We start from the raw sequence: 11,084 nt of genomic DNA on the forward strand, positions 1-11,084 counted from the left end.
TAAGTTTTGGCCTGCATCACTTTAAACAAAATCATCAAAACTAATTGGGTAGTTAGCCCAATAAAATTAATGTTTGTCATCATCAATTATGTTAGTTAATTTTTTAACTCAACAATCTTTTCCTTGAGGACAAACATAATTAAAACATTAATCAAAAGGAATTGAATTTGAATAAAGTTAAGGAACTTTCCTTTGAATGATGTTGCTTGCTTATGTGCTGCTCCCCCTTTCCTTTTCAAGAGTTGCTCCCCCTAAATTTATGCTCTTCTTTCCTGTTCATACATTTTTATGGAGACACAATAATGTACTACATTCAATTTAACATAACTAAGAGTTAGTACACTACTAGCATCTAAAATCCCATCCCAATACTGAACAAACATATCTCAAATATCCTATTTCAAAAACTGTAACTAACAAAGACATGACAAAGCAACAAAACTTTTAAGGTAAAGTCAAATTGGATGAGCACAGCCTGATCACAGCAGCATCAAGCTTTCAAGATCAATTCACAAAACAAACAATTATCACAGCAGCATATATACATGACAGCAGCAAATATCAGATTTAAGTCACAAAAAAATTATCACAGCAGCAACAAAATAACCAGATTCATAAAGATAAATCAAATTCATATACTACTACTACTTCCCCTTTTGTCATCAAGGGTGGAAAAGCACTTAATACCAAGATAAAACTGCATCTTAAAACCTGCACAAAAGTCTTAATGCAAAGTCCAAATATCTAATTAACTGAAAATAAATGCAGTAGTGTTTAAACGATTTACAGTCATCCGAAACAAAATATAGAGTAGTTCAAAAATAAATAACAACAGTTTTCATGAGACAAAAGTGAACAAAAGGCAACAGCAATATGAGACAAATTCAGGCATCCGAACTATCCTCATTAGAACCAGCTTCCTCTTCAGGATTAGTGGCAGCATTGTCATCCTCCTAGAGATTGTCAATGAACTTCATAAAAACTGCCACTCTATCTCTTGATTTTCTGAGGAAGTTCTCATGCTTGCTTGCTAGCTTCCTATGTTCTTTGCTCATAGCAATCATGTGGTTTGATGGGGAGATAAATTCTTGTACCACATCCTTAACAAACCCAAATAGAGCAGATTTTTGTCCAATTGAGATTGAGGTACCCTCGGTAGAAGGAAGAGGGGAATCCTCAGGAACGGATTCATCATCATCATTATCAAGCACTACCCTTTCAGAACGAGTGGGTTCCTTTTTCTGCTGTTTCACTGAATCACCTCTTTTTAGATATGAGTGTCTATTTTCATAATCCTCATTTGACAAGTCAACACCAAAATGCTCAAAAATACAAGTTAAGAACATGCCATAAGGAAGGGCTTTATCTTTCTCACTTCTAACAGAATCAAACATATATCTTACCATTAAATAAGCAAAAGAGATTTCTGTTTTTGTGAGAATATCATACAAAATAAGAGTGTCAGTGTATGATACCCTTTGGTATGAACCATTCTAAGGAAGGATGATATGATTTACTATACGGTGCAACTGAGTACGATTATAACCCAGGGCCTTGTGAGTGGGTGTGATGCCATCAATCAGAGAAACGTGTTCACATACATAAGTCGGAGCATCATTGAAAGAGATACCAACTCCTTCATCCTACTTACCCGATGCATAGGCACACGCCCCAACATCAGTGTATTTCAAGGAATCACTGATAGTTTCATTATTTAACACAATGTCTCGGCCCTTGACATAAAACTCTTTGACTAAAAGGGGGTACACTGACTTTTTGATGTTAAAAAGATGATTCTAGTCTAGAAATTCTAAATTTTCAACAAAAGAAAAACCTTTTTTTTTAGATTTGGTAAATCAGCAAGAAAAGAGGGACACAGAGTACGGTACTGAATAACTCCTTCAAAAAAATCATTATTCATGGCAAACCTAAATCTGTGAGGGTTATAATTTGAGTGGGAGGTCATGAAGTGTGATTTGTGTGCAAAGGGATCAATATCTGGTTCCTTAACAGATTTGAGAGAGATGCGTGGTTTACCTCTTTGAGGACGAGTAGAAATAGACCTTGGCTTAGGTTGAGTTGACTCAGGGATTGGTTCTTCAGCAGCAGCAAGGCGTTTACCTTTTGATGAACTGGGTTTCGAAGAACTAGGTTTTGAAGGGGGCTCCTTTGGTGGTGGCGTTGGCTTGGCAGAGGAATGATATCTTAGTGTGGTCTTAGTCCGCGCCATAGGGTTAGTGTGAGAAGGAGATGTAGGAGGAGAAGGTGATGGAGCGAATGTCTGGTCTCGTGAATGAGTGGGAGACTTAGAAGATTCAGGGAGTTTGAGAAGCCTTTCACGAGGGGTTTTCTGCTGAACAACTTTTTTCCTCATTAGGTTTAACCCTGATTTTCGAAGGAAGTGTAGCACTAATAGTAGTGGGGGAAGAAACCGAAGGGTTAGTGGAAAGTTTTATGAAGAGAGAGGTTTAGTAAATGCCATAAAGGATGTTTCTTGTACCCATGCAACTGCATCACTGTCAATTGACACTGAAAAGACTTGACATCACAAAGAAAAAGTGATTTGATTTTATTAAAATAAAACAAAAAGTATTTTAAATTTGAAAACTTTTGACTAAAGGACAAAAGGAATAAAATAAAAGAGAATAAAACACATGTATGATGTAACACTCATTTGGGCCCAGAGGTGGTTTATTTTAAGGAAACATGTTGGACCACCCATAATCTGAATTTTAAGGTTGGCCCAGATGATTCAGCATGTGCAATAAAGCCTAGAGAACGGCATTCAGAGAGATGGTTCTTCATTTGTCCAGAATTGTCTCATACTAACCTGTGAGACAAAAACCTCAACAAACACATTATCAATTTTCAAACAATGAATCATGACTTAGAATCCCTAGATTAGTCCTAAGCATGCAGAATCTGTCTTCAGCTAGAGGTTTGGTGAAAATATCAGCTAATTGATCCTCTGATTTAATAAATTGAATGCTAATATTTCCTTTTTGAACATGTTCTCTTATTGAGTGAAATCTCACTTTAATATGTTTAGTTCTAGAGTGCAAAACTAGATTTTTTGAAATATTAATGGCACTCATATTGTCACACAACAAAGGAATACTTTCAGCATTTAATTTATAATCAGCAAGTTGAGTTTTCAACCAAATAAGCTGAGAACAACAAGAAAAAGCAGCAATATACTCAGCCTCTACAGTGGATAAAGCCACTGTGGACTGCTTCTTACTTAACCATACGTTTAGAGATTTTCCAAGGAAGCAACAATGCCTGATGTGCTTCTTCTATCAACTCTGTCTCCAGCAAAATCTGCATCACAATAACCAACTGCAGAAAAATCATCAATCTTAGGATACCATAGACCAAAATTGGATGTGCCATGAATATATCTAATGATCCTCTTTACTGCTGAAAGATGTGACTCTTTTGGTTTTGATTGGAATCTTGAACACATTCCAACACTTTGCACAATATCAGGTCTAGAGGAAGTTAAGTACATAAGAGAGCCAATCATTCCTCTATACCCAGTCTCATCTACATCTTTCTCAATTTCTCCCTTTTCTAATTTTGAATTAGGGTGCATGGGAGTTCCCATAGGTTTGGCATTTTTCATACCAAATTTTTTAACTAGTTCATTTGCATACTTCTTTTGATGAATAAAAATACCATTTTCAGTTTGCTTAATTTGAAGCCCAAGGAAGAAATTAAGTTCACTCATCATACTCATGTCAAATTCACTTGTCATGAGTTTTCCAAATTCAGTACAAAGGGATTCATTAGCTTATCCAAAAATAATGTCATCAACATAAATTTGGATTAGAATGAAAGATTCATTAGAATTCTTGATAAATAGAGTAGTGTCTGTGGTGCCTCTTTGAAAAATATTTTTCAAAAGAAAAGAGCTAAGTCTCTCATACCAAGCTCTAGGAGCTTGCCTTAAACTATAGAGAGCTTTTGATAGTTTGAAGACATGGTTAGGAAATTCTTTATTTTCAAAACCAGGTGGCTGTACCAGATACACTTCTCTATCTATCACACTATTCAAGAATGCACATTTCACATCCATTTGATACAATTTGAAACCACAATAAGCAGCATAAGCTAGAAGAAGTCTTATGGCTTCCATTAGGGAAACCGAGGCAAAGGATTCATCAAAATCTATTCCTTCCTCTTGATCATATTCTTGTGCCACTAGCCTTGCTTGTTTCTTGCAATGCTACCATCCTCTTCTAGCTTGTTCCGAAATATCCACTTGGTGCCGATCACTTTCTTTTCATTTGGCTTTGGAACAAGTGTCCAAATTTGATTCTTTTCAAACTCATGAAGCTCATCCTCTCAATGGCTTTCTTGACGTTTTGAGGCTCCATTTGAGAGAGAAAAGCAATGTTTGTTTCTTCATTTGCTTTTCTAATGGAGGAACGAGTTTTGACACCATGAGAGACATCCTCAATAACAAACTCCTGTGGATAATTCTTTAAAAATCTCCATTCCCTAGGTCTAGTGGACTTGGAGGTAGATTCAGTCACTAAGGGACTTAAAGAACTGGTGGTTTTATGATTTCTTCCAGATTTATGAGACAAAATAGAATTGTCTCATGTTAGATTTTTAGCAGCTACAGGTTCTGATTCAGTTTGCTCAGAATTTTCACTTTCATGATTTTGGGCTTTTTCAACATCCTTTTGAACCTGATTTCCTGCATCACAATCCTCCAAAAGACTTTGAACTAAGTTAGTATCACAAAATGTAACATGTATGGACTTCTCAATTATTCTAGCATCTTGATGATAAACTCTAATGCTTTACTATTTATGGAGTATCCTAAAAATAAATACTCATATGCCTTTGGATCAAATTTTCTCAAATTATCTTTGTTATTTAGAACAAAACATTTGCATCCAAAGATATGTAAGTAATTTAAATTTGGTGGGTGACCTTTCCAAAGTTTATAAGGTGTTTTCTTAAAAAATTTCCTTATGATAGTTCTATTTAAAATGTGGCAAGCTGTGTTAACCGCTTCAGCCCAAAGGAATTTTAGAACATTACTCTCACACATCATAGCTCTTATCATTTCTTAAATACTTATATTCCTTCTTTCCACAACACCATTTTGTTGTGATGTCCTTAGACAAGAGAAGTTGTAGATATTCCAAATTCCTCACAAAAAGATTCAAATAAATGGTTTTCAAATTCAGTTCCATGATCACTTCTTATTGAGGTGATTTTTAAATCCTTTCATTTTGAACTTTCTTGCTAAATATTTCAAAGACCGAAAATGCTTCATTTTTGTGTCAAAGAAATAAGACCCAACCAAACCTAGAGTAGTAATCCACAACTATTAACCCATAGTGTTTACTGCCTAAGCTTTGAGTTCTTGTTGGACCAAATAAATCAATATGTAGCAATTCAAGTGGTCTTTTAGTAGAGATGTCTTCCTTTAATTTAAATGAATTCTTAGTTTATTTTCCCATTTGACAAGCCTCACAAGTGATGTCCTTGTCAAATTTAATCAAAGGTAAACCTCTTACTAAACCTTTCTTGACAAGCTTGTTTATTTGAAACATGCTTGCATGGCTCAATCTCTTGTGCCATAGCCACTTTTCAGATTCCTTATAATGAAAACAAGCTACGTTTTGATCTTTTAGCTCATCAAGAGTAAGTCCATACACATTATTACAATGCTTAGCAATAAATAGTACTTCATTTGTATTTTCATTTACAACACAGCATTCCAATCTTTTGAAAGTCACCAAATAACCCAAATCACATAATTGACTTATACTCAAAAAATTATGCCTCAAGCCATTTACCAAAAAGACATCATCAATGAAGGTAGAGTGATTATTACCTACTTTTCCAACAGCCATAATTTTACCTTTTCCATAATCTCCAAAGGTCACAAAACCTCCATCATACTTGTTGATGGTGTTTTTGTGGAAAAATGAATTTCCAAAATACCTAAAACTAACCGGCAAGTATACCGGGTCGCATCAAGTAGTAAAACTCACTTAGAGTGAGGTCGATCCCACAGAGATTGAAGGATTGAGCAATTTTAGTGGGTGATTAGTTTAGTCAAGCTAACATTGAAGTGAATTGTGTGAAATTGTAGCCAACAAAAAGTAAATAGCAATGAATTTAAAGTTGCAGAATGTAAATTGGCAAGAAACTTAAAGAGCAAGAAATGTAAATTGCAAGAATCTTAAATGACAAGAAATGTAAATTGCATGAAATATAAAGGGGAGTGGGTGCTGGAAATGTAAAATTCAACAAGAAAGTGTAAATAGCAATCAAACAGAGAAGTAAAAGATGCAGCAGATTCAAACAGATTTGGAAAATCACTTGAAAAATCAAAACAGAAAGCAGCTTGGCTCAATTGCGAAATCTAAATGAGAGGTTGAAGATCTCAGGAGCTCAATGAGACTAGAAAACAAGTCTAGATTTCAATCCCTTCCTTGATCCAACAGCAAACAGATTGAAGAAAAAATAGAGATGAAAGCAGTAAAGAGAGCTTTGATTTAAATCACAATTCACTGAAATTATGCAGACAAGCAAACAGAGAGAATTTTCAAGGTGAGATTGAAACAGAATTTCTTCAATTATCAACCCAAGATTCAAAACAAAAAGAAAAAAAACTAAAAGAGAGAGCTCTCTAATCCTAGTGCTCCCTAGTGGAGCCAGCCTCCTGGTGAAATGAAACTAATGCCTTTATATAGGCTTTTACAAAATGAAAATGAAGAATGAAAACAATATTTACAAAAATGAAATTCCTAATCTAACTTCTCTGTGTGCCTTTGAGTCATGTGGGTTTGTTTGCTTTGGAGTGGAATTGGGTTGAAGATGGATCCGGATGGTTGCTCTTGGACTTGGGAAGAAATCCGCTTGTGAACCGGGCCATGAACCATTTAAGCTTGAGTCAAAGTTTGAGGCAAACTTTGACTTAAGCTTTTTTTTGCAGCTAGCCTCCCGTGCTGTCATCCACGTTTGGCTCAAAGTTTGAGGTCAAACTTGAGCTCAAACGTGGCTTCTCCCTTGCAACTCTTTTGGCCAACGTTTGAGGCAAACGTTGGCGCAAACGTGGCTCAATTAAACCTTCAATCAGGGACTCTTCTTCATGCTCAATATTAACAAACACAGTAAATAAGCAAACTAAAATGAAAGCATTTAAAAACAGAAAAATGACTAAAGAAAGTAGAACGAAAAATTGTCAAATTAAAAGAGAAAAATAAAACTGCAGAGGCATTATGATTATGCAAACAAGTAGTGTTGCTTGAATGAATTGCATAGAGAATAAGTGGGACACCAAACTTAGGATCTTGGTGTGTCACTTTCATTTTTGATTTGATGCAATCATCCAAAAAAAAATTGAAAATAATGTGTTGCATGGCAACACCAAACTTAGAATGTAACCATATGCCAATTTATTGAATTTAAACAAAGCAAAGAAAGAAATGTACCTACGGTCTACCTGTTCTTCACTTTCTTCCTCTTCTTCCAGTTTGTTAAGAGGAATGACCTCAAAGGAGGGAAGGATTCAGCTAGTGTCCCTTGTCTTGGCCTTTCCTCAGCAAGCTTCCTTTTGCAAATGGCTTGATTGATCTTGCTTGCTGGATTAGGGACAGAATTGGTGTTCTTACTAGTTGCCTTCACTTCTTTGGATTCAAGACTTGGTTGCTGTGTGATTATTGGAGTTTTGTATTCATCCAGAGCCTTTTGAATTCGTGGTTCCATGAGCTTTTCCTCTATGTACTTCTCTGCTTCACTTGAGTTTGGAATTCTTTGGTTGTCTTTCTCACTTTCTTGCTCCTCCACTCTTTTCTTTGCACCCAACATTTGACTTAATAGTTCTTTTATGGAGGAGGTTTATTGATCTTCCCAACATTTCTTCATCTCCTCTTCATATCTTTCAATCATGGATTCAATTGTTGAGCCGTTTTGTTTCAAGGAGGTTTGAGAGAGTTGTGAGTTTTCATGTTCCCTTGTCATCTCAAGTGGCCTCTGTGAATATGCAAGTTCAGGTTCAAATATTTCCACCACCTCTTTTTTCTTCACTAAAAATCCACTTGACTCAGTAGCCTCTTCCTCTTGTTTTTCCTCCTTCTTCGTTGCACTCACCAATTGAGCTAGCTGCACTTCCATATTTTTGAGGGAGTTTTCTTGTTCTTTCCAAACTTTCGTTGTCTTCTCCTCATATCTTTTGAGCATGGATTCAAACTTTGAGAACCTTGAGTGGTTCATGGAAGTTTGTGTGGGTGGTGAGTTTTGAAAGGGGCTTTCTGTTGAAGCATGGTCAAGTGATGATAACTTTGGATGAATATCATATGGAGCATTAGAATTCCCTTCCCAGCCACCATTAGAATCATGACTTGCATCATTTTGTGGTGGAAGGAAATATTCCATATGGTTTTCTTGCTTATCTTGTGTCTCTGAAGCAAATCTCCATGAATTGGAGTGCTCAGAATGTGTATTCTCTTGGTGATATTCCCAGCCACCATTAGAGATTGATGATGGTGGGTAATATCCCATAAAACATGTTTGATCATAAGATGAGTTGAACTCCATTTGAGTTTTGTAACATACACAACCAAGGAAAATTGAAATTACTCATATCAGAGATGAGAATTTCTTAGTGAGGCAAAAACTCAAACACCTTGTTTCAATCTAAAACAGAAAACAAAAATAAAGAAAATGCTTGATCTAGACTTCTCACCCACTTAATCATTATTGATCTAATCAATCCCCGGCAACGGCACCAAAAATTTGATGGTGTTTTTGTGGAAAAATGAATTTCCAAAATACCTAAAACTAACCGGCAAGTATACCGGGTCGCATCAAGTAGTAAAACTCACTTAGAGTGACGTCGATCCCACAGGGATTGAAGGATTGAGCAATTTTAGTGGGTGATTAGTTTAGTCAAGCTAACATTGAAGTGAATTGTGTGAAATTGTAGCCAACAGAAAGTAAATAGCAATGAATTTAAAGTTGCAGAATGTAAATTGGCAAGAAACTTAAAGAGCAAGAAATGTAAATTGCAAGAATCTTAAATGACAAGAAATGTAAATTGCATGAAATATAAAGGGGAGTGGGTGCTGGAAATGTAAAATTCAACAAGAAAGTGTAAATAGCAATCAAACAGAGAAGTAAAAGATGCAGCAGATTCAAACAGATTTGGAAAATCACTTGAAAAATCAAAATAGAAAGCAGCTTGGCTCAATTGCGAAATCTAAATGAGAGGTTGAAGATCTTAGGAGCTCAATGAGACTAGAAAACAAGTCTAGATCTCAATCCATTCCTTGATCCAATAGCAAACAGATTGAAGAAGAAATAGAGATGAAAGCAGTAAAGAGAGCTTTGATTTAAATCACAATTCACTGAAATTATGCAGACAAGCAAACAGAGAGAATTTTCAAGGTGAGATTGAAACAGAATTTCTTCAATTATCAACCTAAGATTCAAAACAAAAAGAAAAAAAACTAAAAGAGAGAGCTCTCTAATCCTAGTGCTCCCTAGTGGAGCCAGCCTCCTGGTGAAATGAAACTAATGCCTTTATATAGGCTTTTACAAAATGAAAATGAAGAATGAAAACAATATTTACAAAAATGAAATTCCTAATCTAACTTCTCTGTGTGCCTTTGAGTCATGTGGGCTTTGTTTGCTTTGGAGTGGAATTGGGTTGAAGATGGATCCGGATGGTTGCTCTTGGACTTGGGAAGAAATCCGCTTGTGAACCGGGCCATGAACCATTTAAGCTTGAGTCAAAGTTTGAGGCAAAATTTGACTCAAGCTTTTTTTTGCAGCTAGCCTCCCGTGCTGTCATCCACGTTTGCTCAAAGTTTGAGGTCAAACTTGAGCTCAAACGTGGCTTCTCCCTTGCAACTCTTTTGGCCAACGTTTGAGGCAAACGTTGGCGCAAACGTGGCTCAATTAAACCTTCAATCAGGGACTCTTCTTCATGCTCAAATGGCGCCAATGTTTGACCTCAAGTTTGAGGCAAACGTTGGCGCAAGCTTTTTGTCCTCCTGGGTAAAATTGTTCAAGCCAACGTTTGACCTCAAAGTTTGAGGCAAACGTTGGCGCAAGCTTTTTGGCTTCCCTGGGTGAGATTTTTGCAACCTTACATGCATGCTTGTATTTACCTTAATAAAGCTTAATGCATTAACATTAAAGCACTTATTTGCAATGTATGGCTTTAATAATGTTTTAGTGCATTAACGTTAATTGCATTAGAAATTAAAGTTTGCATGCTTTCATTGCTTTATTAATTACTAATGCCAATGCTTTCATTTAATGAATATGGCATAATACTAACGTGAATAAGCCCAGGTAGCATGCATTCATTTTCATTGGCATTAGTAATTAAGTTTCATGCATGTATAAGCATTAATAATCATATGCATGCATGCTTTAGCTATTGATTCATGATAATGCATGCATGAACATTAATGCATGATAATAAGGCCCAGGCTTCATGGTCATGGGCCACGCTTTTAAAAGCGTGGGAGCTTGCCGGAGTTAACCGCTGGAGCTGCGGCTGTGCTGTACTTAGTTTCTTGTCGGTACAGTAAGTCGCTCTTGCTCTGAAACTCTCTTAATTGCTGTTCTGTTATATGTGGCTGAGGTTTTGCGATATTATTTGCTATTTGATTGAGTTTCGGTTATTTCTTATTACGATTAGAGTAGCTGTGGTTGCCGCAAAAGTGGTTTAGAGCTGAGGATGAGACTGCCGCGTTGTGGGCCGAGAGAAAAACTGAGTTTATCGTGTAGCTAAGTCGTAAACTGAGGTAGGGTTTTTCTTAATATCTAATTTATATTACAGAGTTGTGATAAATAGATATTAATGTGAGAGAACATATGCCTGTGATTATAATTGTCTTCTAAATGTGGTTGTTTGCTGGACTGAATGCTTGATTGCTTGATTGCTTGAGTAGCTTGTAATTGCTGAAAAGAAGTTAGTTTGAAAGGTTATTTAGCTGATTATTATGAAAAATGGTTTTTCTTGGTTTTGAAGCTATTTTTGATGATGTAAAGGAATTGGCTTTGGAAATGGTTTAATTTTGAGTTAGTGACTTTATAAATGA

General features: G+C 36.0%; 1 protein-coding gene and 1 long non-coding RNA gene across 2 annotated transcripts in view; one reads left to right on the forward strand and one right to left on the reverse strand.

Moving 5' to 3' along the window:
• Positions 885–2,374, reverse strand: LOC107647519 (pollen-specific leucine-rich repeat extensin-like protein 1). Its single transcript, XM_016351593.1, has 3 exons — positions 2,064–2,374; positions 1,095–1,281; positions 885–953 (listed from the first exon to the last, which is right to left on the reverse strand). Exons 1-3 carry the CDS (start codon positions 2,372–2,374, stop codon positions 885–887), a joined length of 567 nt encoding a protein of 188 aa, XP_016207079.1.
• Positions 10,502–11,084, forward strand: part of LOC107616919 — a 1,263-nt gene continuing 680 nt past the window's right edge. The window contains exons 1-2 of the long non-coding RNA XR_001614704.2: positions 10,502–10,567; positions 10,682–10,787. This is a non-coding gene — a long non-coding RNA (uncharacterized LOC107616919). The remainder of the gene's footprint in view (positions 10,568–10,681; positions 10,788–11,084) is intronic.

This window comes from Arachis ipaensis, chromosome B01 (genome assembly GCF_000816755.2).
Source record: "Arachis ipaensis cultivar K30076 chromosome B01, Araip1.1, whole genome shotgun sequence".
Taxonomy (NCBI): Eukaryota; Viridiplantae; Streptophyta; class Magnoliopsida; order Fabales; family Fabaceae; genus Arachis; species Arachis ipaensis.

What these genes read in the sequence shown, in the direction of transcription:
- LOC107647519 (XM_016351593.1), bottom strand. Translation starts at nt 2,374, where the DNA reads ATGAGGAAAAAAGTTGTTCAGCAGAAAACCCCTCGTGAAAGGCTTCTC. An exon ending in TCAACTCAACCTAAGCCAAG is followed by an intron (nt 1,282 to 2,063) that starts GTCTATTTCTAC and finishes TTATGAAAATAG; the next exon opens with ACACTCATATCTAAAAAGAG. An exon ending in TTGGGTTTGTTAAGGATGTG is followed by an intron (nt 954 to 1,094) that starts GTACAAGAATTT and finishes GACAATCTCTAG; the next exon opens with GAGGATGACAATGCTGCCAC.